At 38.9% G+C, this 26364-nt stretch overlaps 1 protein-coding gene across 1 annotated transcript; it reads left to right on the top strand.

The window, feature by feature from the left end:
- LOC128663462 (uncharacterized) lies at nt 1-26128 on the top strand. Its single transcript, XM_053717805.1, has 4 exons — nt 1-224; nt 20978-21464; nt 21768-21891; nt 25472-26128. The coding sequence occupies exons 1-4, from the start codon at nt 1-3 to the stop codon at nt 26125-26127; spliced, it is 1491 nt and encodes a 496-aa protein (XP_053573780.1). The 3' UTR covers nt 26128.
- The last annotated feature ends 236 nt before the right edge of the window (nt 26129-26364 follow it).

Raw genomic sequence — 26364 nt, 5'->3', positions numbered from 1 at the left:
ATGGATCCGATCCTAAAAATACAGTTAGGGGACAAACCAGCAATTGGGTACAGACGTACCATAAACGTAAAAGATTTAATCAGCAGTAGTCATCTCCATACAAAGAAAACCAAATCTGCATTCACTCCAGGCACATTCAGATGTGGCAATTGCAGCACGTGTAAACACATTGTAAAGACATCAAAAATAACAGATAGATTTGGGGAACAACATACAATCAAGAGGTACATTAGCTGCAATACCGAAGGAGTGATATACGCATTATGCTGCAGGCGCAATATGCTCTATATAGTGATGACGACACATAAGTTGAGATTAAGACTAATGGAGCATTTAAGAAATATCAAAAATGCAGCAAAAGATCAGGTGAATGGGAAAACTTTTGCAAGTGTAGCTTCTCATTTTTTAACACACCACAACTCCAACAGAGATGAACTACAAAGCAGGGGTGTAGAAAAAGTTAGCCTAGGCATTAGAGTGGGAGACCTTGAATCTGCACTCCTCAAAGCTGAAAGCAGATGGATTTATCTATTAAATACTGTCCACTCACATGGAATGAATGAACAGAATAATTATTATATATTTTGTAAATGTAAATTTGCTTATGTATCATAGGGAATTATACCTTTCATACTCATTATTAAGGAGTAATGTTTATTTTATTTCCAAACAGGTTGTTAGATAGCATTTTGGCTATCAGCAAGAATGGATCTATGTATGGCCATATCCATAGACATTCATTATACCACTTGAGATCCATATTTTGTTTTTTTCTAGGATTTAATAGTACTACACATTTAGGTCTACACATATAGCACAGGATTTTTGTTGTTTTCAGTTTTCTACTTTGTTGTTTCATTTCTTTGGTTATTGATATTCACTCCAATATTCAACCCAGCAGATGATCAGTTGGTTAGGGCCATCTGAGATAATGTCTAGCACTTTCACACACTCTATTTGAGAGTAATACCAGAGTGCAGCTTCATCTCTCACTTTAATACACGTCTTTACTCATTATTTGTTGAACTATATAACAATTTTTATAAAAATTACACCCCCCCCCCTTCATTGCACTGTTCTTCTGCTTTTTTTAAAACTTGACTTTTAATTAGATAAGTTAAAAGCTATAACCATATAGCAGCAGTCGAGAACCAAAACAACAGAAAACAGCTTACACGTTTCGGCTACCTGCTGTACTCAAAGCTGACATATTGTTAGACTAAAAACTCAGAGTATTTAAAAAATCTTAGTAACATTTGATTGGTTCCTGTGCACATTATATCACAATGGGGTATGTACATCATATTAATGCTATACAACACTATGATTGCATTACAATTGATACATTATTAAATATGAAATTTGCTGCAATGGAAATAAATATTTATACATTTATATTTTAAGGACCCAAAAACTGGACTTTTTTGGAACCTTAAAATGTAAATGTATAAATATTTATTTCCATTGCAGCAAATTTCATATTTAATAATATATCAATTGTAATGCAATCATAGTGTTGTGTAGCATTAATATGATGTACATACCCCATTGTGATATAATGTGCACAGGAACCAATCAAATGTTACTACGTTTTTTAAATAGTCTGAGTTTTTATCTAACAATATGTCAGCTATGAATACGGCATGTAGCCGAAACACGTAAGCGGTTTTCTGTTGTTTTGGTTCTCGACTGCTGCTATATGGATATAGCTTTTTACTTATCTAATTAAAATTCAAGTTTTACTTTTTCCGTAATTGCTCCTCTCGTTCTTCATTGTTCATGTACCTGTTGGCCTTTTGAGAGTTGAGCAATGGAAGAGTTGATGCAGTGACCCCAGAGGCTCCCATGGTTCCAGTGATTCGTTGCAGTGAGCGAGTGTGTTCCACAGGAGTAATTACTATATCCCTATTGAGGGTTGTGTTACGAACGGTATTAATTTACAAGTGTCAAGGGCTGCAGTGCATACAGGTTCTCCCTAAGGGGAACGTTCAGTTTTTGACTAATAATAATAAGTGTGTCCCCCCTTGATAAGACCTAGAGAGTTATAATTGGAGATCAACTACGCAATATACATTCAAGACAGCTTAGCTCAATTCTTGTATCTTCTTATAATATCATTGCAGCAAGGCACTTAATAATTATAACAACAGTTAAACATTCCATCCAAAACTGAATTGATGGTCATAGATTATTGAGATGCATCCCATAAGCAGTATATACCACCTTTAAAACTTGATTTGATCTCAAAAGATGATTGACACCACCATAATCCAATTGGGAACAAGAAGAGGTAGATCTTCCAGTACTCAGAGACTTTAAATCCCCTTTAAAAAAGGCGAAACGCGTCAGTAGTGTATATGGAGACGCTTTTATAAATATTGTTGAGACTCATACACTGAGTCTACTATTAGCGTAATGAGTATAATTGTGGAATATCACATTTGGCGGTATTGAGTGGGGTACCTCATACGAGGTGACAGTGGGCAGTTACTATTTTAATACAAATTATATTACTCTGCTTACCACTCTGCATTTGGCATTATTAAGTGGGGTACCTCACACGAGGTGACAGTGGGCAGTTACTAGTCTAATACAAATTATGTTACCCTGCTTACTATGCAGAGATTCTATACATATTTCTTACCTAATTAAGGCATTGTTATCACTGAAGCTGGAATGTATAACTATCAGCATAGGTCTGGGTGATATCTGTTACTCGTGAACCAGATTCACATATGTAATAATCATTTTAAAATAATTTTTGTATATTATCAACTGACAATAGAACTTCTGAACGTGGGTGAATCAGCAACACTGTTGCATATATCTTATGGTAGCTAACTTACTCCTGTGTGGTCTTATTTAGCGAATCGCTACGCCACTTATGTTGGGAATCCTTGGCACACTGGTTATATTTATGGCTATATGACTTTAGCCAACAGGTCCGAGAGTGTAAGAAATTCTAATCACAGTTGTTTCATGTGTTTAAGCACAACAAATTACTTGAAACATTGTTGAGCATTTACTCCTATCTGCTTAAAAAAATAACATACATTATATACGGATTTGTATACACTTTGAACCTACCTGGTGATAACATCACTACTGAATCTCAATATCACGTTACTTTCACCCAGCAGTGCACAATTATAGTATCTGTGTGGATTGTACTTTTCTTCCCCAATCAGCAACATTATTTAGAACCCCACCTCCTGCGTTACAAACTAATTTCCCTGAGGGGAGTAGGCTCTGTCACTTATAATCTGAACCTGTGGTAGATTTCTGACATATGGATATAAAGTCATAGTACCTACAAATTATCTACCTCATTTACTCATTAATATGTAGTCTCACAATGTTTTTAAATTTTCTTAGTGTTTATTCCCCCTATTTTAATCTGATAAATAAAAGTTACACTTTAACACATACTGGAATCTCTTGGCTATAGTTGCATTCTTTATGTGGATTTCTATTTTATATGCACAAATCTTTTGTATATGTATATGTATGTATCTCTATGTTAAAGCCCTTTGGTGGCTTTTTTTTCCAACTGAGATCTTAAATCTTTGAGCCCTTATAACTTTTTTTTTCAATATTTATTTTAATAATTTTTAATAGACAGTGTTATTATAATTGTAAGTGTACTTTGTAATGTATTTTTGATGTTTTGTGATATTTTTATTTTTGCCAAACAGTTAACCACAGCTCTGCAATTGCATGCTCTATCTCAGCGGTTCCCAACCTTTTTTCTCTCCTGTACCCCTTGATTAGGCTTTTCATTTATGAGTACCCCCTCTCTTCATTACCCCCACTCATCCCTCAAAATAAAGGAAGCACTTTTTTTATAGGGGAGGTAAGCTATTCCTGAATTGCATACGACTGTACGTGTATCAACAGGATTAAAGCTCAGATCTTATTCTCAGGAGTCCTGCTGTGTGGCTGGTGCCCCTGGCAGCTGCCTGGTTGCTCCTAAACAAGGCCCTGGGGGGGGGAGTAATGATAATAAAAATAAATATTTAAATTTGTGAGATCAGATCGATATTAACCACCCAGCCACTATGAACGTTTTTAGTTGGAAGTGAAGCAGTCTGAATCAAGGAAGCACTAGAAGCAGTACTTTACTTACCGGCACTGACTATAACTTATTTGGGGATGCAGACATGCCTCGCCTGTGTCACTCGCAATCTCAACGGCTCTATCACACGTGTCCACGTAGCTAAGCTGCTGCAGTGCCGCTTCTATTTGAGCACTTGCAGTCAAAATTGTGTGCATGGGACAGAGGTGGGTGGAGCAGGAGGCTAAGCTGTCTGGTGACACAGGGTGATCATTAATATGTGGACCGGAGTCATCCACACCCGGTCCACATATTTCAGGTGCAGGGGCTCCCATCTGCCTATATGCCAGGCCAGGACTTCATTTGTCACTTTCCGGCTAAATGCTCCTTCCTTCCACAGTTCCACGATGCTTATTAGTTGATGACCCATTGAGAGTGCCCCCCCTGACCCCCGCATCTTCCGCCATTACCAACAATATTTTTGCGTACCCCCAACCGGCCTGCCAAAACGCTAGACTATTTAGCCCCACTTGAGATACAGCACACAAATGAAGTCCACCACTCACTTACAAGCACTCAGCTAAGATTAAAAGCAAACATGGAAGAGTTAGTTACCGCATCTGGCCAAATGGGAAAAGCCCAGGTACCACGTCAAGGTCTCTCCGAAAACCTGGGTCCCTAAACAGCCAAACAATGCATGCTCTCAATCCAACAAGCTGGGAACAAGTGAAGGGTGCACAGACTTATGTAATCACTCTAGGATTTGCATATGCAGTTTGCACATTTAGGCAAGTATCCCCACTTGCCTTTCCACATAAGTATTTGGTATACATTGTTTCCAATGCACCAGAGAATTCTGGGTAAGATATGCAAATTAGATATTCAATATCTCAGACATTTTTCCTCTGGTACCATTTTAAAACACAACAATCCTCTTTTGTTTTTGCTGCACTTACCCCAATAGAGGATGTTTTAACATGGTACCAGAAGCAAAAAGCCTTAGATATTCCATATCTTACCCATATTCTCTAGTACATTGGTAACAATGTATATAGAGTACTTCTTGGAAAATACATAGAGAAAGAAAAGCAGTCTACCAACAGCTCAGTGGTTTGCTCTAGGGCCCAGCTATCACCTGGGAGCAGCTTTTTTCTGCCCAATTTTGCTTTTTCACAGAGGAAAACGTTCCTGAAATTTATCAGTTTGATCCTGCCTAACAAGGTCAGTCCAACCCCGAAATAACAGCCAACCCCAGACGATCATTTCGGCCTTCTTTAAGCCTCATCAGTGAGGTGCAGTCATATCTCTCTAGGCACATTGGGCAAGGAATCCACGTCTGGTTTTCCCCATCACCCTTAAGGATACTTTCCACAGGGTCATAATACAGATACAAACAGAAAGAGAAGCAGTTTGCCAGGAAGGAACAACAGCTCAGTGGTTCGTTCTATGGCTCGGTTACCATCTCGAAGTAGCTTCTTTTAGCACAATTGTATACTTCTTCGGAAAAGCAAGCGGGGATACTTGATGTGCTAGATGTGCTAATTGCCTATGCAATAATTCCGTTGTTCTTACTTTTATAAAATGGAGGATTTTAATTAATGTTGGTTTTGCCCTGGAAATGAGCTTCACTTAGCAGCAAACCAAACCTAACTTCTGCTAATGAGGGCTTATGAGCACAAAATAGCTGTCCAGTAGTGGTTTTGCTTTCGCAGTACTTACCCCAATAGAGGATTTCTGTGTTAACATGGTACTAGTGATGTTGCGAACCTTAAAATTTCGGTTCGCGAACGGCAGACTCGAACTTCCGCTACTGTTCAATAGGCAGGCGAACTTTAAAACCCACAAGGACTCTTTCTGGCCACAATAGTGATGGAAAAGTTGTTTCAAGGGGACTAACACCTGGACTGTGGCATGCCGGAGGGGGATCCATGGCAAAACTCCCACGGAAAATTACATAGTTGATGCAGAGTCTGGTTTTAACCCATAAAGGGCCTTAATTACCTAACATTCCTAATTTTTTTTGAATAACGTGCTTTAAAACATCAGGTATGATGTTGTATTGATCAGGTAGTGTAAGAGTTAAGCCCGCTTCACAGTGACAGACCAAACTCCCCGTGTAAACAACTGCAAACAGTCCATTTGCACAACCACGAGATAGATAGATTTGATAGATAGATAGATAGATACATAGATTACATAGATCATCAATAGATGCAATATACATATGATAGATACAAATTACATAGATCAATAGATGCAATATACATTTGATAGATACGAATTACATAGATCAATCGATGCAATATACATTTGATAGATACGAATTACATAGATCAAAAGATGCAATATACATTTGATAGATACGAATTACATAGATCAATAGATGCAATTTATATTTGATAGATACGATTGATAGATAGATTCGATAGATAAATAGATAGATTTGATAGTTTGATACACTACTGTTATAACAAATATGATTGGTGGCACTAGTTGGCAAGTGGGCCTGGCACACACGCTGGGAGGAAGGCAACTGCAATTAGATTACACTAGCTGACTGATGTTTCACAGTCAAAAAAGTTTTTTTTAAAATATTTACAATACTGTTATAACAAATATGATTGGTGGCACTAGTTGGCAAGTGGGCCTGGCACACACGCTGGCAGGCAGGCAACTGCAATTCAATTGCACTAGCAGACTGATGTAAAAGTTTTTTTTAAAAAAAGTTACACTAATGTTACAACAGATAGAAGTGGTGGCACTGAGGATGGACGTAGGCACAGCATATGCTGGCAGCCTAAAACAAAGGCTGGCACTAGTGGCAAGCTGGCCTGGCAAATAAAATTAAATAACATTAGAAGACTGATGTAAAAGTTTTTTTTTTTACAAAATTTAAACTAATGTTACACCAGATAGGAGTGGTGGCACTGAGGATGGAAGTAGGCACAGTATATGCTGGCAGCCTGACACACAGGCTGGCACTAGTGGCAGCCAGGCTGGCCTGGCAACTAAAATTAAATAACACTAGAAGAGGACTGATGTAAAACATTTTTTTTAAAGAAATGTACACTAATGTTACACCAGATATAAGTAGTGGAAAACAGAGCTATTAATCACAGTATATGATGTGGGCCTGACACACAGGCCTGATGGAAAATAAAATTAGATTACACTAGCAAAATGATGTAAAAGTTTTTTTTTTTAAATTTACACTAATGTTAAGCAGATATCAGTGGTGGCACAGAGCAATTAATCACAGTATATGCTGTAAGCCTGACACACAGGCCTGATAGAAAATGAAATTGGATTACACTAGCAAAATGATGTAAAAGTTTTTTTTTTTTTAATTTTACACTAATGTTACACCAGATATCAGTGGTGGCACAGAGCAATTAATCACAGTATATGAAGTGGGCCTGACACACAGGCCTGATAGAAAATGAAATTAGATTACACTAGCAAAATGATGTAAAAGTGTTTTTTTTTAAATTTACACTAATATTAAGCAGATATCAGTGGTGGCACTAATCACAGTATATGCTGTGAGCCTCACACACAGGCTGACAGCCAGGCAAATGCAAATAAAATTACAAAAAAAAAAAAAACAAAAAAAATGACTGAAGTTCTAGCCCTAAAAAGGGCTTTTTGGGCTGAAGTTCTAGCCCTAAAAATGGCTTTTTGGGGTGCTGTCCTTACATGAGTCCTTCAGGACTGTAGTGGACACTAAATACACTAGCCTAGCTATCTATTTCCCTATAAAATTTACCAGCAGCAGCACTAACCCTCCTCTCACTAAGGATCGTAATGAATCTAAAATGGCTGCTGCCCAGGAGCTGGGAGGGTCTGTGAGGGTGTGTCTGCTGCTGATTGGCTCAAATGTGTCTGCAGGCTGTGAGATACAGGGTCAAAGTTTCCTCAATGATGACGAATAGGGGGCGGATCGAACATCGCATATGTTTGCCCGCTGCGGCGAACAAGCTAAGATCGCCCGGAACTGTTCTCCGGCCAACAGTTCACGACATCACTACACGGTACCAGAAGTAAAAAGCCTGAGACACTGAATATCTAATTTGTACAGCATACCCAGAATTCTATGGTGCATTGGTAACAATGTACAGAATACTGCTGGGGAAACGCAATCAGGGATATGCATCTAGATGTGCTAATTACCTATACAATATTTCTATTGCTCTTGCTTTTATGAAATAGAGAATTTTAATCTCATGCATTTTTCTCCACCATGGGGGATATTTATCAAAGCGTCAATCTCGGTGCATTCACCGGCGTCAATACGCTCTCCAGACATCTATGCCGCGGATCTGTATACGATTCCCTTATTTATAAAAAAAAACAGTCAAAAACACGAGCGTCAAGTACGACGCAATGAGCATCAGACTGTTGTTAAAGGGACAGTTCACCCAAAACATTTCTCCCCTTTAAATTATTCCCAATGATCCTTTTAACCTGCTAGAGTGTATTAAATTGGTTACAAGTAGCTCCTTTACTCCTTTCATCATTTGAAATAGCTGATTTAGCCTGTGGTATCACCACCTACACTGAACAAATGAATACTGGAGTGTAGGCTATTGAATACCCTAAGTATACACAGCCAGCAGAAGAGATTACATTCTCAGTGGGATGCAGGATAGTTAAGTAATAAAATTATCATTTTCTATTGTTCTCTCTATGTATTGAGCTTTGGTGTTCCAGCCAAATAAAAGATAAGGAAGCAAGTCTGTTTACACAAACTTAGAACATAATGAGATCTGATATCACCTTTAAGTTCAACCCATTGTAATAGGCTGTGGTTTCAAAGCACAAAATCAGCTACTTAATATACACAAATAAGCATGAAAATGGAATTTCTCAAATATTTTATACTCTGCAGTTGGTATAACAAGTCATTTAAAATACATTAATGGAAAAACAATTTTACAGTCATCGATGTCGCCGTTATTCTGTTTTCCCCCCAACTTTATTTATACAATTTCATTACTGTCCATGAACAAGCACATTTCTCTAAAGCTAATCTGTTATATGATACTTTCACATATATTAAAGTGTATTTGTATTTCTAGAAGTCATGATATGATTTAAAATCATGTATTTTTTTTATAAATGATTATTAATGCTAGAATTTGTACATATATATTTGCACATACTTGTATATATATATATATATATATATATATATATATATATATATATAGGAACAAACGTTTGCACTCACGGGTCTTTTTTTCAAACTTTTAATGTGGAACGTTTTCGGGGTATTATAACCCCATCATCAGCATGATGGGGTTATAATACCCCAAAAACGTTCCACATTAAAAGTTTGAAAAAAAGACCTGTGAGTGCAAACGTTTGTTCCTGTATACTGCCTTATCTTTGCACCCAGGCTGTAGACATTTGGTGGGTTAAACTGGAAGATGTGTATTATATATATATATATATATACAGGTATATATATAAATATATATATCCTATATATATAACATCCTATGACCCTGCAACATGCACAGCCCTGGGTGCACAATAGCACTCTCAGGAAGCTGCACTGACCCCAGAGTCACAGGCAGTTAACCCCAGACAGGTCTGGGTGCAAGGCCCATAGGGAAAATTACAAAACAAATTAATACAGCACACAAAGAAAGTCCAGCACTCACTTACAAGCTCTAAGCTAAGATTAAAAGCAACAATGGAAGAGTTAGTTACTGCATTTGGCCAAATGGGATAAGTCCAGGTACCACGTCAAGGTCTCTTCCAAAACCTGAGTCCCTAAACAGCCACAGAATGCAAGCTCTTAATCCAACAAACTGGGAACAAGTGAAGGGTGCACAGGCTTATGTAATTACCCTAGACATATACAAAACACGGAAGGGGACTGGATACACATCCCATGACCCTGCAAAATGCACAGCCCTGGGTACACAATAGCACTCTCAGGAAGCTGAACTGACCCCAGAGTCAAAGGCGGTTAACCCCAGACAGTCTGGGTGCAAGGCCCACAGGGGAAATTACAAAACAAATTAATACAGCACACAAAGAAAGTCCAGCACTCACTTACAAGCTCTCAGCTAAGATTAAAAGCAAAAATGGAAGAGTTAGTTACCGCATCTGGCCATATGGAACAAGCCCAGGTACCACGTCAAGGTCTCTCCCAGAATCTGGGTCCCTAAACAGCCAAACAATGCATGCTCTCAATCCAACAAGCTGGGAACAAGTGAAGGGTGCACAGACTTATGTAATCACTCTAGGATTTTTTTGCTTTTAATCTTAGCTGAGAGCTTGTAAGTGAGTGCTGGACTTTCTCTGTGTGCTGCATTAATTTGTTTTGTAATTTTTCCTATGGGCCTTGCACCCAGACCTGTCTGGGGTTAACTGCCTGTGACTCTGGGGTCAGTGCAGCTTCCTGAGAGTGCTATTGTGCACCCAGGGCTGTGCATGTTGCAGGGTCATGGGATGTGTACCCAGTCCGGTCTGAGAGTGCAGTCCCCTTCCATGTTTTGTATATGTCTAGGGTGATTACATAAGCCTGTGCACCCTTTACTTGTTCCCAGTTTGTTGGATTGAGAGCTTACATTTTGTGGCTGTTTAGGGACTCAGGTTTTGGAAGAGATCTTGACATGGTACCTGGGCTTATCCCATTTGGCCAGATGCAGTGCCAGTAACTAACTCTTCCATTTTTGCTTTTAATCTTAGCTGAGAGCTTGTAAGTGAGTGCTGGATTTTCTCTGTGTGCTGTATTAATTTGTTTTGTCATTTTCCCTATGGGCCTTGCACCCAGACCTGTCTGGAGTTAACTGCCTGTGACTCTGGGGTCAGTGCAGCTTCCTGAGAGTGATATTGTGCACCCAGGGCTGTGCATGTTGCAGGGTCATGGGATGTGTACCCAGTCCGGTCTGAGAGTGCAGTCCCCTTCCGTTTTATTTATATGTCTAGGGTGATTACATAAGCCTGTGCACCCTTCACTTGTTCCCAGTTTGTTGGATTGAGAGCTTGCATTTTGTGGTTGTTTAGGGACTCAGGTTTTGGAAGAGACCTTGACGTGGTTCCTGGGCTTATCCCATTTGGCCAGATGCGGTAACTAACTCTTCCATTTTTGCATTTAATCTTAGCTGAGAGCTTGCAAGTGAGTGCTGGACTCTCTCTATGTGCTGTATTAAAGGGACAGTCTAGCCCAAAATAAACTTTCATGATTCAGATAGAGAATGTAATTTTAAACAATTTTCCAATTTATTTTTATCACCAATTTTGCTTTGTTCTCTTGGTATTCTTAGTTGAAAGCTAAACCTAGGAGGTTCATAATCAAATTTCTAAGCCCTTAAAGGCTGCCTCTTCTCTCAGGGCATTTTGACAGTTTTTCACAACTAGAGGGTGTTAGTTCATGAGTGTCATATAGATAACACTGTGCTCACGCACGTAGAGTTCCAGTGAGCCAGCTCTGATTGGCTAAAATGGGTGACTGTCAAAAGAACTGAAATAAGGGGGCAGTTTGCAGAGGCTTAGATACAAGGTAATAACAGAGGTAAAAAGTGTATTTATATAATTGTGTTGGTTATGCAAAACTAGGGAATGGGTAATAAAGGAATTATCTATCTTTTTAAACAATTAAAATTCTGGTGTAGACTGTCCCTTTAATTTGTTTTGTAATTTTCCCTATGGGCCTTGCACCCAGACCTGTCTGGGGTTAATTGCCTGTGACTCTGGGTCAGTGCAGCTTCCTGAGAGTGCTATTGTGCACCCAGGGCTGTGCATGTTGCAGGGTCATAGGATGTGTACCCAGTCCGGTCTTAGAGTGCAGTCCCCTTCCGTGTTTTGTATATGTCTAGGGTAATTACATAAGCCTGTGCACCCTTCACTTGTTCCCAGTTTGTTGGATTGAGAGCTTGCATTGTGTGGCTGTTTAGGGACTCAGGTTTTGGAAGAGACCTTGATGTGGTATGTGGGCTTATACCATTTGGCCAGATGCGGTAACTAACTCTTCCATTTTTGCTTCTCATCTTAGCTGAGAGCTTGTAAGTGAGTGTTGGACTTTCTCTGTGTGCTGCATTAATTTGTTTTGTAATTTTCCCTATGGGCCTTGCACCCAGACCTGTCTGGGGTTAACTGCCTGTGACTCTGGGGTCAGTGCTGCTTCCTGAGAGTGCTATTGTGCACCCAGGGCTGTGCATGTTGCAGGGTCATGGGATGTGTACCCAATCCGGTCTGAGAGTGCAGTTCCTTTCCGCGTTTTGTATATGTCTAGGGTGATTACATAAGCCTGTGCACCCTTCACTTGTTCCCAGTTTATTGGATTGGGAGCTTGCATTTTGTGGCTGTTTAGGGACTCAGATTTTGGAAGAGACCTTGACATGGTACCTGGGCTTATCCCATTTGGCCAGATGCGGTAACTAACTCTTTCATTTTTGCATTTAATCTTAGCTGAGAGCTTGTAAGTGAGTGCTGGACTTTCTCTGTGTGCTGTATTAATTTGTTTTGTAATTGTCCCTATGGGCCTTGCACCCATACCCTTCTGGGGTTAACTGCCTGTGACTCTGGGCTCAGTGCAGCTTCCTGAGAGTGCTATTGTGCACCCAGGGCTTTGCATTTTGCAGGGTCATGGGATGTGTACCCAGTCCAGTCTGAGAGTGCAGTCCCCTTCCTGTGTTTTGTATATGTCTAGGGTGATTACATAAGCCTGTGCACCCTTCACTTGTTCCCAGTTTGTTGGATTGAGAGCTTGCATTTTGTGGCTGTTTAGGGACTCAGGTTTTGGAAGAGACCTTGACATGGTACCTGGGCTTATCCCATTTGGCCAGATGCGGTAACTAACTCTTTCATTTTTGCATTTAATCTTAGCTGAGAGCTTGTAAGTGAGTGCTGGACTTTCTCTGTGTGCTGTATTAATTTGTTTTGTAATTTTCCCTATGGGCCTTGCACCCAGACCCTTCTGGGGTTAACTGCCTGTGACTCTGGGCTCAGTGCAACTTCCTGAGAGTGCTATTGTGCAGCCAGAGCTGTGCATTTTGCAGGGTCATGGGATGTGTACCCAGTCCAGTCTGAGAGTGCAGTCCCCTTCCATGTTTTGTATATGTCTAGGGTGATTACATAAGCCTGTGCACCCTTCACTTTTTTCTCAGTTTTACATGTCCCTAAATTCCTTTTTTCTTGTTCTAAACAATGTTGTCTTTCATATCTCTGTGTTTATTTATACCACTATATATTGTGTAAATGTATTATTATTCTGAGCAGGAATAATTGCAAATATAACATTTAATCAGGGTATCATATGTATTTATTTGCAATCAATGGATATTTTAAGATCTGGGACAGTTTTCTCTCTGTACCTGTGTAACCCCTCCTGATTGCAATCTAGTTTTAAAAACTACCCCTACACAGGTGTTACAAAATGGGCTGGCATATAAGATGACATTTCTTACTGAAAAATAAATTAAAGAGAAGGAAGAAAAACACTGAAAATAGCATGACAGCGAAGAGGTGATTTTAATTTCTACTGTATTTGATTCATGACAGTTTAATGTTAGGTGGGCTAACCCTTTGAGCTATCAGCTTAAGAATATATTGAATCAAACATCATTCGAATTTGAAAATTATTGTCTAAAATATTACGCTGTGTGTCCTAATGTCAGCATCAATGTTTACCTTTAATACTAATTTCACATATACATATTTTCAAAGTATAATACACAATGTAACATACGGCACTTACAAGTTCTGATGAGTAATTAATGACACAAGTATCAAGCAATTTGATTAGTTAGTGATAGTTTAAAATGTTTATTTGAATCAGTTTGGCTGATGTCATAAATCATGTGATTATGCATATTCCAAACAAAAGTCGTTGAAAAATTCACTAGTGTGTGGGTTGTTTAGGAGTTTGCGTCATAATTGGTGCGCAAAGCGTCAAATTTGGTACGAATTGGAGAGTGGGACTTGTATTATATTCCCTAAACATGATGCAAATAGATTTATCGAAAAAATAAAAAGGAAGTTAGCTATATTATGCTGTGTATTTATTTCATTTTTATCTCTATATCTATTAGTGCAACAAGTTTGGGACAAACCTTTGCACCAATTTTGGAGAAATAATATTGTCCCATTGCTTTGTAATGAGAGTCAAAGATGTAACATAATTCATAAGTAGTAATGTATTTTTCATTTTTATCCCCTATATCTACTAGTGCACTAAATGTGGAGCAATAATATTGTTTGATTTAGAAAGGGTATACAATTTTAATAAAGTTTTTAATTTACTTTTATTATGTAATATGCTTCATTCTCTTGCAGCATCGAACATAATCTTTCTGTGTTTTCAGACTCCCATTGATTCTATGGCATCCACGGCCTCAAGGGTGGCGGTTTGAAAACTAGTTACGCTGCGTCGGAATAGACACGAGGGTACCTGTTAAATATTTGATAAATTGTGAAAAGGGTCAAATAGAGTTGAATGCAAATTCAAAACATCTGTAATGATGCAAGCATCAATCTGCGTTGGATTGAGATTGCGGGAGCGTATGTTTCGTCACACATTTCAACATTTGACGATCTTGCGTCAAACACGACGCGGGATTCCAGCATATTATCAGTTGACGCTTTGATAAATATCCCCCCATATCTTAAATTAATATAGATATATAGGTATAGATATATATTTTACAAATTATTTTTAGATATAAAGAAATATATATTTAAAAATAAAAAGAACATTGTCATGTATGTAAAGAACATAGGAAGGTAAAATATTCCTAACGCAACTTCGGCTTTAGCGCAGTTAATTTAGAGCATTGTCCGGTTACCACACAATCAATAATTAATAGACATTTCTTCAGCGCGCCCCATAGAAGTCAAATGGTGAGGAGTGTGGTCGCCATATCTGAAGTCCTGAGGTTAGCATGCCTATGTCTTTTGCTCAGGCGCTACCTTTTTACTTTCAACTAATACACGGGCTAGTTTGGCAGTGCTAAATTTTTAACACTTTATATAGAAAATCAGCAAATGAGATACGATTCTGGACTAAAAAATTGCATATTTTATTAACAGTTTTAAATGATTTTAAAACATTTCTTTAGCATGCAGATCTTTTTGCAAGAATATGCTTATCTGCTGATATATTGGATACTATGAATAAACACAAATTAACATAACAAATTACTAGTGGAGCGCCTGAGTGATAAGGGGTTTATCGCGGTTGTTTACGCTCGTTGGGCTTATAGCTGGTATTAAAAGTTGAAAGTAAAGGCGATCGTTTGAGTACAATTGAGAATTACAATAGCATTATTATAGCTACTTCAGAGCTCTGGTTAACTGTTTCACGAAAAACAAAGAAGTTGCATAAAACACAGCAAAAATACATTACAATCTATAGTAATAACACCATTATTAAAAAAAATTGCACCAAAAAGTTATAAAGGCTCAAATATATGAGATCTCAGGTATTAGAAACAAAAAGGCAGGCAAAATACTTTAACATAGACATACATACATATACATCTTTAAAAATGTATATATTTATGTATATATAAATGTTTATATATGTGTACATATGCATTTTTGTATTTATATGTGTATATATGTATTTACAGACATATATAGACATATAAACACATGAATACATATGTATACATATAAAGACATATATATATGTGTGTGTGTATATTGGAGCCCTTTGCAGTTAAGTAGCTGAAAAGATGAAAAAACATATTTATGCAATATAAATTTTTAATAAAGTGTTATAGTGTATATTTACTGTAAATATTTGACATTCCAATTTTCTGCGCATAGCAGAATATGTTATATCTATTTATAAAAAGATATTCCTATATATAAGGTTCTTTAAGTACATAAATAGCAAAAAATCTAAGAAGGATAATATAGGTACATTAAAATGCGTGGAGGGTAGCATGATAAATAATGACAGGGAGAAGGCTGAGGTACTAAACCAGTTTTTTTCTTCAGTATACACAAGAGAGGAACCATTGAATGATACTTTGGAACAGAATAGAACATGCCAGTCCATACCACTAACTGGGTTTTGTTTAGAGGATATCAGGAAAAAACTGGAAAATATTAAGGTAAATAAAACTCCAGGCCCAAATGGAATACACCCAAGGGTGTTAAGGGAACTTAGCACTGTTATAGACAAACCTTTACTCTTTATTTTTTTAAGACTCATTATCCTCAGGCATGGTACCCCAGGATTGGCGTAAAGCTGATGTGGTGCCACTCTTCAAAAAGGGAAGCAGGGATGATCCAGGAAGCTATAGACCAGTTAGTCTGACATCAATATTGGGGAAGATATTTGAAGGGATTATAAGGGATTATATTGATGAACATATTCGTGTAAACAAGATTATGAGTTCTAATCAGCATGGCTTTAGGAGAAATAGATCATGTCAAACTAATCTAATTAGATTCTACGAGGAAGTAAGTAGAAATATAGATAGAGGGGAATCAGTTGATGTGATATACTTAGATTTTGCAAAGGCATTTGATACAGTGCCACATGAGAGATTAATGCACAAAATTAAGGGACTGGGAATAGCTGAAAATGTTAGCTCATGGATAAATAACTGGATAAAAGATAGGGAGCAACGAGTAGTAGTAAATGGATCATACTCAGATTGGACAAAGGTAATCAGTGGCGTCCCCCAGGGATCAGTACTGGGCCCTGTTCTTTTTAATATTTTTATAAATGACTTGGAGCAAGGATTAAATAGCGACATCTCTATTTTTGCAGATGATACTAAGTTAAGTAAGGTCATAAGGTCAGAGCAGGACGAACTCTCTTTACAAAGGGATTTGCTAAAATTAGAACTATGGGCAAGTGAATGGAAAATGAGATTTAATACGGAAAAATGCAAGGTTCTGCATTTTGGAAGTAAAAATAAGCAGGCTACGTATTTTTTAAATGGGACAAGACTTAGCCAAACACAGGAGGAAAGGGATTTGGGAGTAGTAATAGATAACAAGCTAAAGATGGGAGCACAATGCAGGGCAGCGGCTTCAAAGGCTAATGAGATACTAGCATGTATTAAAAGAGGCATTGATTCAAGGGAGGAAAGCATAATTCTGTCATTATATAAAGCCCTGGTAAGACCTCACCTTGAGTTTGGAGTGCAGTTCTGGGGACCAATTGCTAAAAAAGATATTGCAGAACTAGAAAAAGTTCAGAGAAGGGCCACAAAGCTAATAAGGGGATTGGAGAAATTAACCTATGAGGAGAGGCTAGCCAAACTGGTTCTGTTTTCTTTAGAAAAAAGGTGCTTGAGAGGTGACATGATTACTTTACAGGGAGTGCAGAACTATTAGGCAAGTTGTATTTTTGAGGATTAATTTTATTATTGAACAACAACCATGTTCTCAATGAACCCCTAAAAATTCATTAATATCAAAGCTGAATATTTTTGGAAGTAGTTTTTAGTTTGTTTTTAGTTTTAGCTATTTTAGGGGGATATCTGTGTGTGCAGGTGACTATTACTGTGCATAATTATTAGGCAACTTAACAAAAAACAAATATATACCCATTTCAATTATTTATTTTTACCAGTGAAACCAATATAACATCTCAACATTCATAAATATAAATTTCTGACATTCAAAAACAAAACCAAAACAAATCAGTGACCAATATAGCCACCTTTCTTTGCAAGGACACTCAAAAGCCTGCCATCCATGGATTCTGTCAGTGTTTTGATCTGTTCACCATCAACATTGCGTGCAGCAGCAACCACAGCCTCCCAGACACTGTTCAGAGATGTGTACTGTTTTCCCTCCTTGTAAATCTCACATTTGATGATGGACCACAGGTTCTCAATGGGGTTCAGATCAGGTGAACAAGAAGGCCATTTAATTAGATTTTCTTCTTTTATACCCTTTCTTGCCAGCCACGCTGTGGAGTACTTGGACGCGTGTGATGGAGCATTTTCCTGCATGAAAATCATGTTTTTCTTGAAGGATGCAGACTTCTTCCTGTACCACTGCTTGAAGAAGGTGTCTTCCAGAAACTGGCAGTAGGACTGGGAGTTGAGCTTGACTCCATCCTCAACCCGAAAAGGCCCCACAAGCTCATCTTTGATGATACCAGCCCAAACCAGTACTCCACCTCCACCTTGCTGGCATCTGAGTCGGACTGGAGCTCTCTGCCCTTTACCAATCCAGCCACGGGCCCATCCATCTGGCCCATCAAGACTCACTCTCATTTCATCAGTCCATAAAACCTTAGAAAAATCAGTCTTGAGATATTTCTTGGCCCAGTCTTGACGTTTCAGCTTGTGTGTCTTGTACAGTGGTGGTCGTCTTTCAGCCTTTCTTACCTTGGCCATGTCTCTGAGTATTGCACACCTTGTGCTTTTGGGCACTCCAGTGATGTTGCAGCTCTGAAATATGGCCAAACTGGTGGCAAGTGGCATCTTGGCAGCTGCACGCGTGACTTTTCTCAGTTCATGGGCAGTTATTTTGCGCCTTGGTTTTTCCACACGCTTCTTGCGACCCTGTTGACTATTTTGAATGAAATGCTTGATTGTTCGATGATCACGCTTCAGAAGCTTTGCAATTTTAAGAGTGCTGCATCCCTCTGCAAGATATCTCACTATTTTTGACTTTTCTGAGCCTGTCAAGTCCTTCTTTTGACCCATTTTGCCAAAGGAAAGGAAGTTGCCTAATAATTATGCACACCTGATATAGGGTGTTGATGTCATTAGACCACACCCCTTCTCATTACAGAGATGCACATCACCTAATATGCTTAATTGGTAGTAGGCTTTCGAGCCTATACAGCTTGGAGTAAGACAACATGCATAAAGAGGATGATGTGGTCAAAATACTCATTTGCCTAATAATTCTGTACCCCCTGTATATAAATATATTCAAGGCCCATATACAGAGATGGCAGAAGCTCTGTTTATTCCAAGAAAATTGTTTCTGACAAGAGGTCATAATTTAGATTTAGATTTAATCTCCTGCAACGGAAGCGTTTTTTCACTGTAAGAGCAATAAAATTGTGGAACTCATTACCAAAGGAGGTAGTGAATGCCAATACCATAGATACATTTAAAAATAGTCTGGATAAATTTCTGTATATAAACAAAATTCATGGATATGATTGCTAGTATTAAATGGGTCACATTTTAATGGGGTTATTTAAGCTTAACTGGAGCTTTTTGTAAGTATTTTAGATTTGTATAGGTTGAACTCGATGGACTTTAGTCTTTTTTCAACCTTATGTACTAAGTTACTATATATATATATATATATATATATATATATATATATACCTATTTATAAAATCATCTATATATGTTGGTATAGATATATATTGTACAAAAAACCCCACATCCAATATATATAGAAATATTTATTTATGAATAGAACATATTCTGTTATGTGCAGAACTTTGGAGCGTGAAATATTCATATTTTTATGTTGGGTTAGAGCACTTGAGAATATGCGATCGGGTTTGTGCGAGAGTGGGGTTTAGGTTTTTTTTCCAGTTTTTTTCTCTATTGACTTCTATGGTGAAATAGGTGAACGCACGTAATAGTCTAAGTTCGGATTTTATCACTCGTCGGGTTAGCATGCTAGTGAAAACAGTTTGCTTTCATTTCATAATACGAGCGCACTGGGACAGATCTATTATGGCAGAAATGTAATGAACTGACATGTGACAAAAGTGGAATCCTATGACAATGCCACATTTAAAATCACCGAGCTCTAGAGTATGACCCAGTGTTTGTCTATAGAAATTTCATGGCAATGTGCTGGGTTTTATGCACCCGTTAGAAATGGGTGTGGCTGAAAAACCTGAACATAATAATTAGTAGGGGTGTCCATATACCTTTGGCCATATAGCAAAAAAGAAATAATTATATCCCCTTAATTAAATTAAAGGGATATTGAACCCAATTTTTTTCTTTCATGATTCAGGTAGAGTATGCAATTTTAAGCAACTTTCTAATTTACTCCTATTATCAATTTGTCTTAGTTGTCTTCTTGGTATCTTTATTTGAAAAAGCAGGAATGTAAGTTTACGATCCGGCCTATCTTTGGTTCATCACCTGAATACCGCTTGCTGATTGGTGGCTAAATGTAGTCACCAATCAGAAGGGAACCCCTGGGAGTTCGAAGTAACGGGAAGGGGACTTGACCGTTGGAGGAATTAGGCCTTGGGTGTGATTGGTTATTTACTGTAGGGGGCGGGCTTAGCACGCGCTGTTACGCATTTAAAGAAAGAGCGGGAGAATCTGTCATCAGAATAATTATCAAACCTTTCTAGAAAGTGCTGTGCTCAGTTAGTAATTCTGCGATGTCGCATTTTGATGCGATTTTTGACCAACTTAAGTTGGAAGCTGCAAAAATGGGCCCTACCTGGCTCGAAGAAAAATTACGTCCATTGCTTAGCCCGGTCGTCGAACCCAGAGTGGATATCGTTGAGGTGGCTCCGAAAACATCGAGGCGTTCGAGGCCTCCAGTTCGTTCTGATGCTGAAGGGGGTAATAGCGGTCGGAGAAAATCCAGCCCCAGTCCGGGGTTAAAGGCGTCTGTGAGGAAGAAGTCAAGTTCGAGCTCCGGAAGTCGGCAGACCGGAGCGGAGTTTGCTGATAATGTGACGCAGTCCGGGAGCACTTGTTCCATTACGGAACAATTCACTGAGCCTGTAATGAAGGGTGATTCTTTGCCTAAGGGTAAGACGGCCAATTTAGGCCAGAAAGTAGTAATGAGAGGGAAAAAGCAAGCTAGTAAAAGTGACGGCCTGCCGAGGCCTATTTCTCTGTGTGAGGGTAATGAACAAGCGAGTATATGTAGTTTAGGTAGCGCCTTAATGAAAAAGAAAGGTGAGGGTTTGATTGTATCAGGGCCGATTGAAATACCTCAGGCAGTTCCAGAACAGTTACATAATGTTGCTAAGTCGGCTCATTTTTTAAGACCTTGCAATAATACGGAAAATCAGGCTTATCGGGTGTTAGACGAGAGGGTTGAAAGGCCTGAAGCCAGCGATAGTCATCATGATACCGAGGTTGATAACGGTGTGGTAGAATTAGATTTATATTTAGATTCTTCTGAGGAGGATTTTATTCCTCCTTCTCCCAATGTAGTTAACACTATTAGCCAGTTTAATACGTCAGTCAGGGTCACGGGTGATCCAGTTTTAAAGGGCGAGTTAAGAAATTTGAGGGATAGGAATGTTGAAGTAATTAAAAATTTACCTGTCACTAATGATGTTTTTCTTTTAGATGGGAATGAAACTGGGTCACGGCCTGAGAATTCCCAGGGTCTTTTAATGGTGGGAAATGACGGCCTAAGTGGGGAGGCTTATGGCCTTCAGGAATCTTGGACGGAAAATATCAGGCTGGATATTGAGGACGGCGTTCCAGGGGTGGAACGTTTTAATGCAAAGGGAGAAGAAACAAGGGTGAGTACGGCCAACAATTTTAATTTTGGTCTTCAGGGCATGATGGGTCAGAGTATTAATAATACATGTCATAGCTCGGTTAACTCTGTTCAACGTCCAAACAGGTCTGGGATTGGGAGAATACAAGGTAGAGGTAGACAACGCAAGAGGTATGGGGATTTAAGGGGAGAAGGGTTTGAGGTCCCATCAGCTAAGAAGGGTAAGGGTGTTTCAGTGTATAATAGGTTGGGTATGTCTACAGCTAGTAGGGGCATTGGAATTTGGGCACCTTCTGGGGGTTTGTCACATGTTTCTTTTTTACAGACGGAAAAAGGGCAGCAATTAATGACTAACACGGATCCCAGGGCTACTGGTTTCCAGAATACAGAGAAGGTTACGGCTGCATCTCAAAGGATTCAGTCTGCAGTGCCTCAGGACCCGAGTACAGGTAATGAGGGATCCGGTGTTGTGAATCTGAATGTGGGGGTTGATACAGTTGGTGTGCATGCTGATCCCTTATCTATAACTGTTGTAGCAGGTTTAAGGGACTTGTTAGCCAAATTAGAAGGAACAAAAGTCACGGGGGGAGTCGCCAATTCATGGGTTCCCACAGAATTGGTTAACCAAAATAGGGTATTAGGGATTGGTGGTGAGGGAATAAAGGATGTAGGGTCAGTACCCCAATCTCAAATGGTCGGTTTATCTCAGCAAAAGGGGACTAATGTTGATAACAAAACGGATGGGGGTCCTGAGCTGAAGATTGCTGACACGGCTTTGGCCAGGTCTTGTTTGTGTTCTATTGGGCCTTTGGGCATGCATTTGATGGTAGAGTTAAGAGAAAAGATTTACAAGAGAGATTTTATTGAATTATTTTCCCTCCTTCCTCTTGATCAGTCTTTTGAGATACCTGAAGATTCAAAAAAGGATTCGGCCAAGAAGGAAGAGGAGGAAAGGAAAAGACGTTACAGAAAATTACCAAAAACATTTACTAACTGGTTCCAGGCTTTTGTTATTTATGCTAGTGTATTTGCTGTTAAGTTCCCGGATCAAGGAGCGGCCCTCTTTTGTTATTTAGATGAAATTGCAGCTGCTCAGAGAACATATGGTGGTATGGCTTGGTGGTATTATGATGAACAATTTAGACAACGTTTGTCGGTTAAGCCTGAGATGAAATGGGATGATCGTGATATGGGTCTATGGCTAAAAGTGATGACTCCGTTAAGGTCTTCGCAGCCTTTTCGAGGGAGTGCCGGCGGATCTCTTCAAAACGGTTCGTCGGCAACAGCCAAAAAAGGTTTCTGTTTTGCTTTCAATGAAAAGTTCTGTAAATGGGGAGCATCATGTAAATTCAGACATGAATGTTCTGGGTGTGGTGGATCCCACCCTTCCAGTAAGTGTTTCAAAAAGAACAAATTGGGAGGAACACAGGAGCTCCCTGAAAAAGGGACTAACTCCGGTGAGGCTAAGCGGGATGGAGCTGTGGCTCGTACTTTACGCTAAACAGAAAGGTTGTGGTGATAAGGCCTTGTTGTTGCTACATGGTTTTGAGTTTGGTTTCAGAATTCCATCTTCGGGAGGCGTTGTTCATTACAGGGGTAACCTTAAGTCTGCTAGGGAATGGCCTGAGGTTGTTAGGAGTAAGCTTGAGAAGGAGGTTTCTTTGGGTCGAATGGCAGGTCCTTTTAAAATATCTCCTATCCCCCATTTGCGTATTTCTCCTTTAGGAGTGGTTCCTAAGAAAGAGCCTGGTAAATTTCGTTTAATTCACCACTTATCGTTTCCAAAAGGTGGATCTGTTAATGATGATATTCCGGATGAATTATCGTCTGTGTCTTATACATCATTTGACATGGCGGTTAAGTTGGTCAGAGAGGCTGGGCAATTCGCTTTAATGGCTAAAATAGATATTGAGGCGGCTTTTCGGTTACTTCCAGTTCATCCTTCTTCACATTATTTGCTGGGTTGTTGCTTTGAGGGTTTTTTCTACATTGACTTATGTCTCCCGATGGGTTGTTCTATTTCTTGTTCTCTGTTTGAATGCTTTAGTTCATTTTTGGAATGGGTTGTTAAATTCAGGTCTGGATTTTCTTCAGTAGTTCATTATCTGGATGATTTTCTTTTTGTTGGTCCCCATGATTCGGACGTTTGTTTGAAATTAAGGGATTGTTTTTATTCAATGGCATCTGATTTTGGGGTTCCTATTGCAATGGAAAAATCTGAGGGTCCAGTTACGGCCCTTAAATTTCTGGGTATTACAATAGATTCTGAAAGTATGGAATGTAGGCTGCCTCTGGAAAAGATTGTGGATTTGTCAGAAATGATTCAGCAATTTTTGGCGGTCCGTAAGGTGACTTTGAGAAAAATGCAATCTTTACTTGGAAAGTTGAATTTTGCTTGCAGAATCATTCCTATTGGTAGAGTTTTTTCTAGAAGAATGTCATTGGCTACGTCTGGTGTTAGTAAGCCTCATCATTTTGTAAGGATTAAAAAAGGTCACAAGGATGATTTGAAGGTTTGGTTGGAATTCCTTAAAAATTTTAATGGTGTTGCAATATTCATGGAAGCTAGGGTCTCTAATGTTGATTTGGATTTGATAACTGATGCAGCTGGGGGTGTTGGTTTCGGGGCTTATTTTCAAGGGCATTGGTGCGCTGAAGTGTGGCCTCAAGAGTGGGTCAATTTAGGTTTAACCAAGAACCTAGTTTTCATTGAGCTATTTCCTATTCTGGTGGCTCTGTTTGTGTGGGAAGTGGATTTGATGAATAAATCCATATTGTTTCATACAGATAATATGGGTGTTGTTTCTGCTATTAATTCTTTATCTGCATCATCATTACCAGTTTTGCGTTTATTAAGAGTGCTAGTCCTGAAATGTTTAAGTATGAATGTTTTCGTCAGGGCAAAACATATCCCTGGTAAGCTTAATTTGATAGCAGATTCTTTATCTCGTTCACAGTGGTCTCGCTTTCGAGAGTTGGCGCCTCAGGCGGACGTAGTTGGAGCGACGTTTCCCGTCCAACTTTGGAAGCTTGGGACGGAGGATTGGCTGAATTAATTAAAAAATCTTTGGCTCCAGGTACTTGGACGTCCTATGTATCAGTTTGGAAGGAATGGGAAATGTGGTTATGTCAATCTGAAATTAAAGAAGGGTATGATGATGTCACGGGTTGCTTATTGGAATGGATGTGGCATTGGGGAAATGTGGGTTTGTCACCATCTAATATGGAAAGAAGATTGGCGGCCCTTGCTTTTAGATTTCGCTTATTAGGTTTGTCTGATGTTACAAAGGTTTTTTGGGTCCGTCAGGTTCTTAAAGGCTTGAAGAAAAAGACAAAGGTTAGAGATAAGAGAAGACCTATTACATTTTCTTTACTTCAAAAAGTTTGGGTGGTATTAGCAGAGATTTGTGCATCAAGATTTGAATTAATATTATTTAGAACGGCCTTTGTATTGGCCTTTTTTGGGGCATTTAGAGTTTCGGAATTGGTAAGCCCTAGCAAAAAAGTGTCAGGTGGTTTACAAAAAGAAGATGTATTATGGAATGATAACAGAGTAGAAATATTACTGAGAAATAGTAAAACGGACATATATGGGAAAGGCAAGAACATAGTGCTATTCCCTAGCGGTGGTGAAATATGTCCATGTCAGGTAATGATGCTTTATGGGTCCATACGGCCTTTGCAGGATGGCCCTTTGTTGGTTCATTCAGACGGTTCTTTTTTATCACAATATCAATTTAGAGCCATTTTAAGAGGTTCAATTGTTTTATTGGGTCTTAATCCTTTAGAGTTTGGATCTCATTCTTTCCGGATTGGAGCGGCTACTGAAGCCGCTATGTTAGGTCTCAGAGAGGATATAGTTAAAAAGATTGGTAGATGGGGTTCAAGTCGTTATAAATCTTATGTTAGGCCTGATTTAAGGATATAAAAAAAAAAAAAAAAAAAAAAAAAAAAAACCTTGAATAGAATGTATGTTTTGGAATGTTTGAGTTGTAATCATCCTGAACACTCCTTTTTCTCTTATTTTAGGTGTAAAGATCGTATGGGTGATGGGGCATTCGTTTATATACTGGGCCAATGCTGAGGCCAGTAAGAAAATGGGCGGCCTTCAGCTTGGGTGTCCTGTGGATCAATGGGAGGTCAAATGGTTTGGGATTAGGGGGATGTGCTGGGAACTCTTTTTTCCGTTGTTTCTAGATTTTGGCAGAATGTTTCCTCGTCCTCAGGTTTTGATAGTGCATTTGGGGGGAAATGATTTAGGTATGATTCCTCAAAAGGAACTAGTTAGAAGAATCAAAAGAGATCTGGGCAACATAAAGGAACTTCATCCTGAAATCAAAATAATTTGGTCACAGATTACTCCTAGGTTGGTTTGGAGATCAGCGAGGGATTATGATAGGCTAGAAAAGAGTCGTAAAAAAATTAACAAAATAATTAGCTCTTTTGTTAAGAGGTTGGGGGGAGGCGTAGTTTTCCACCCAGATTTTGAAGTAGATGGAGCTGAGGAATTTTATTTAAAAGATGGTGTTCATTTTAACCAATTTGGGCTGCAGCTATTTATTTTCGATATAAAAGAAGCTTTGGGAAAAATATTGGGTTTGGCGGGACTGGGCTGTTCGGTCAGTCCAGTCGGTGGCGGGGGTGCTAGTTCCCAGACAAATATGGTACGCAATATGGCCAAGTGATTTGGAGGATTTTAAGTAGTTGCCTCTCCATGGGGTGAGTGGACAACTGGTTTTATAGGGGCAAGGGGTTCCCTATTAAAGTTTAGGTGTACTTGGACGGACTCAACAGGGATATAGCTGAGTCCAGTTGTTGAATAACGGCCATCTTGTTTTTGTGGGTTTGGGAACTAGCACCGCTGTGGTTTATGTTTTATTTGTCAGTAATGTTATTTATGAACATCAGGTATGTTCTGTGGA

This window comes from Bombina bombina, chromosome 1 (assembly GCF_027579735.1).
Source record: "Bombina bombina isolate aBomBom1 chromosome 1, aBomBom1.pri, whole genome shotgun sequence".
NCBI lineage: Eukaryota > Metazoa > Chordata > Amphibia > Anura > Bombinatoridae > Bombina > Bombina bombina.
Note: the sequence above shows the minus strand (reverse complement) of the source record. Positions and strands in the feature narration are given on the sequence as shown.

Excerpts from the sequence above, each read along its gene's own strand:
- LOC128663462 (XM_053717805.1), top strand. The coding sequence starts at position 1 with ATGGATCCGATCCTAAAAATACAGTTAGGGGACAAACCAGCAATTGGG. Across the intron at positions 21,465-21,767 it reads CAAAGGGAGAAGAAACAAGG|ACGGAAAAAGGGCAGCAATT; the intron begins GTGAGTACGGCC and ends TCTTTTTTACAG. Across the intron at positions 21,892-25,471 it reads GCCTCAGGACCCGAGTACAG|GTGTAAAGATCGTATGGGTG; the intron begins GTAATGAGGGAT and ends CTCTTATTTTAG.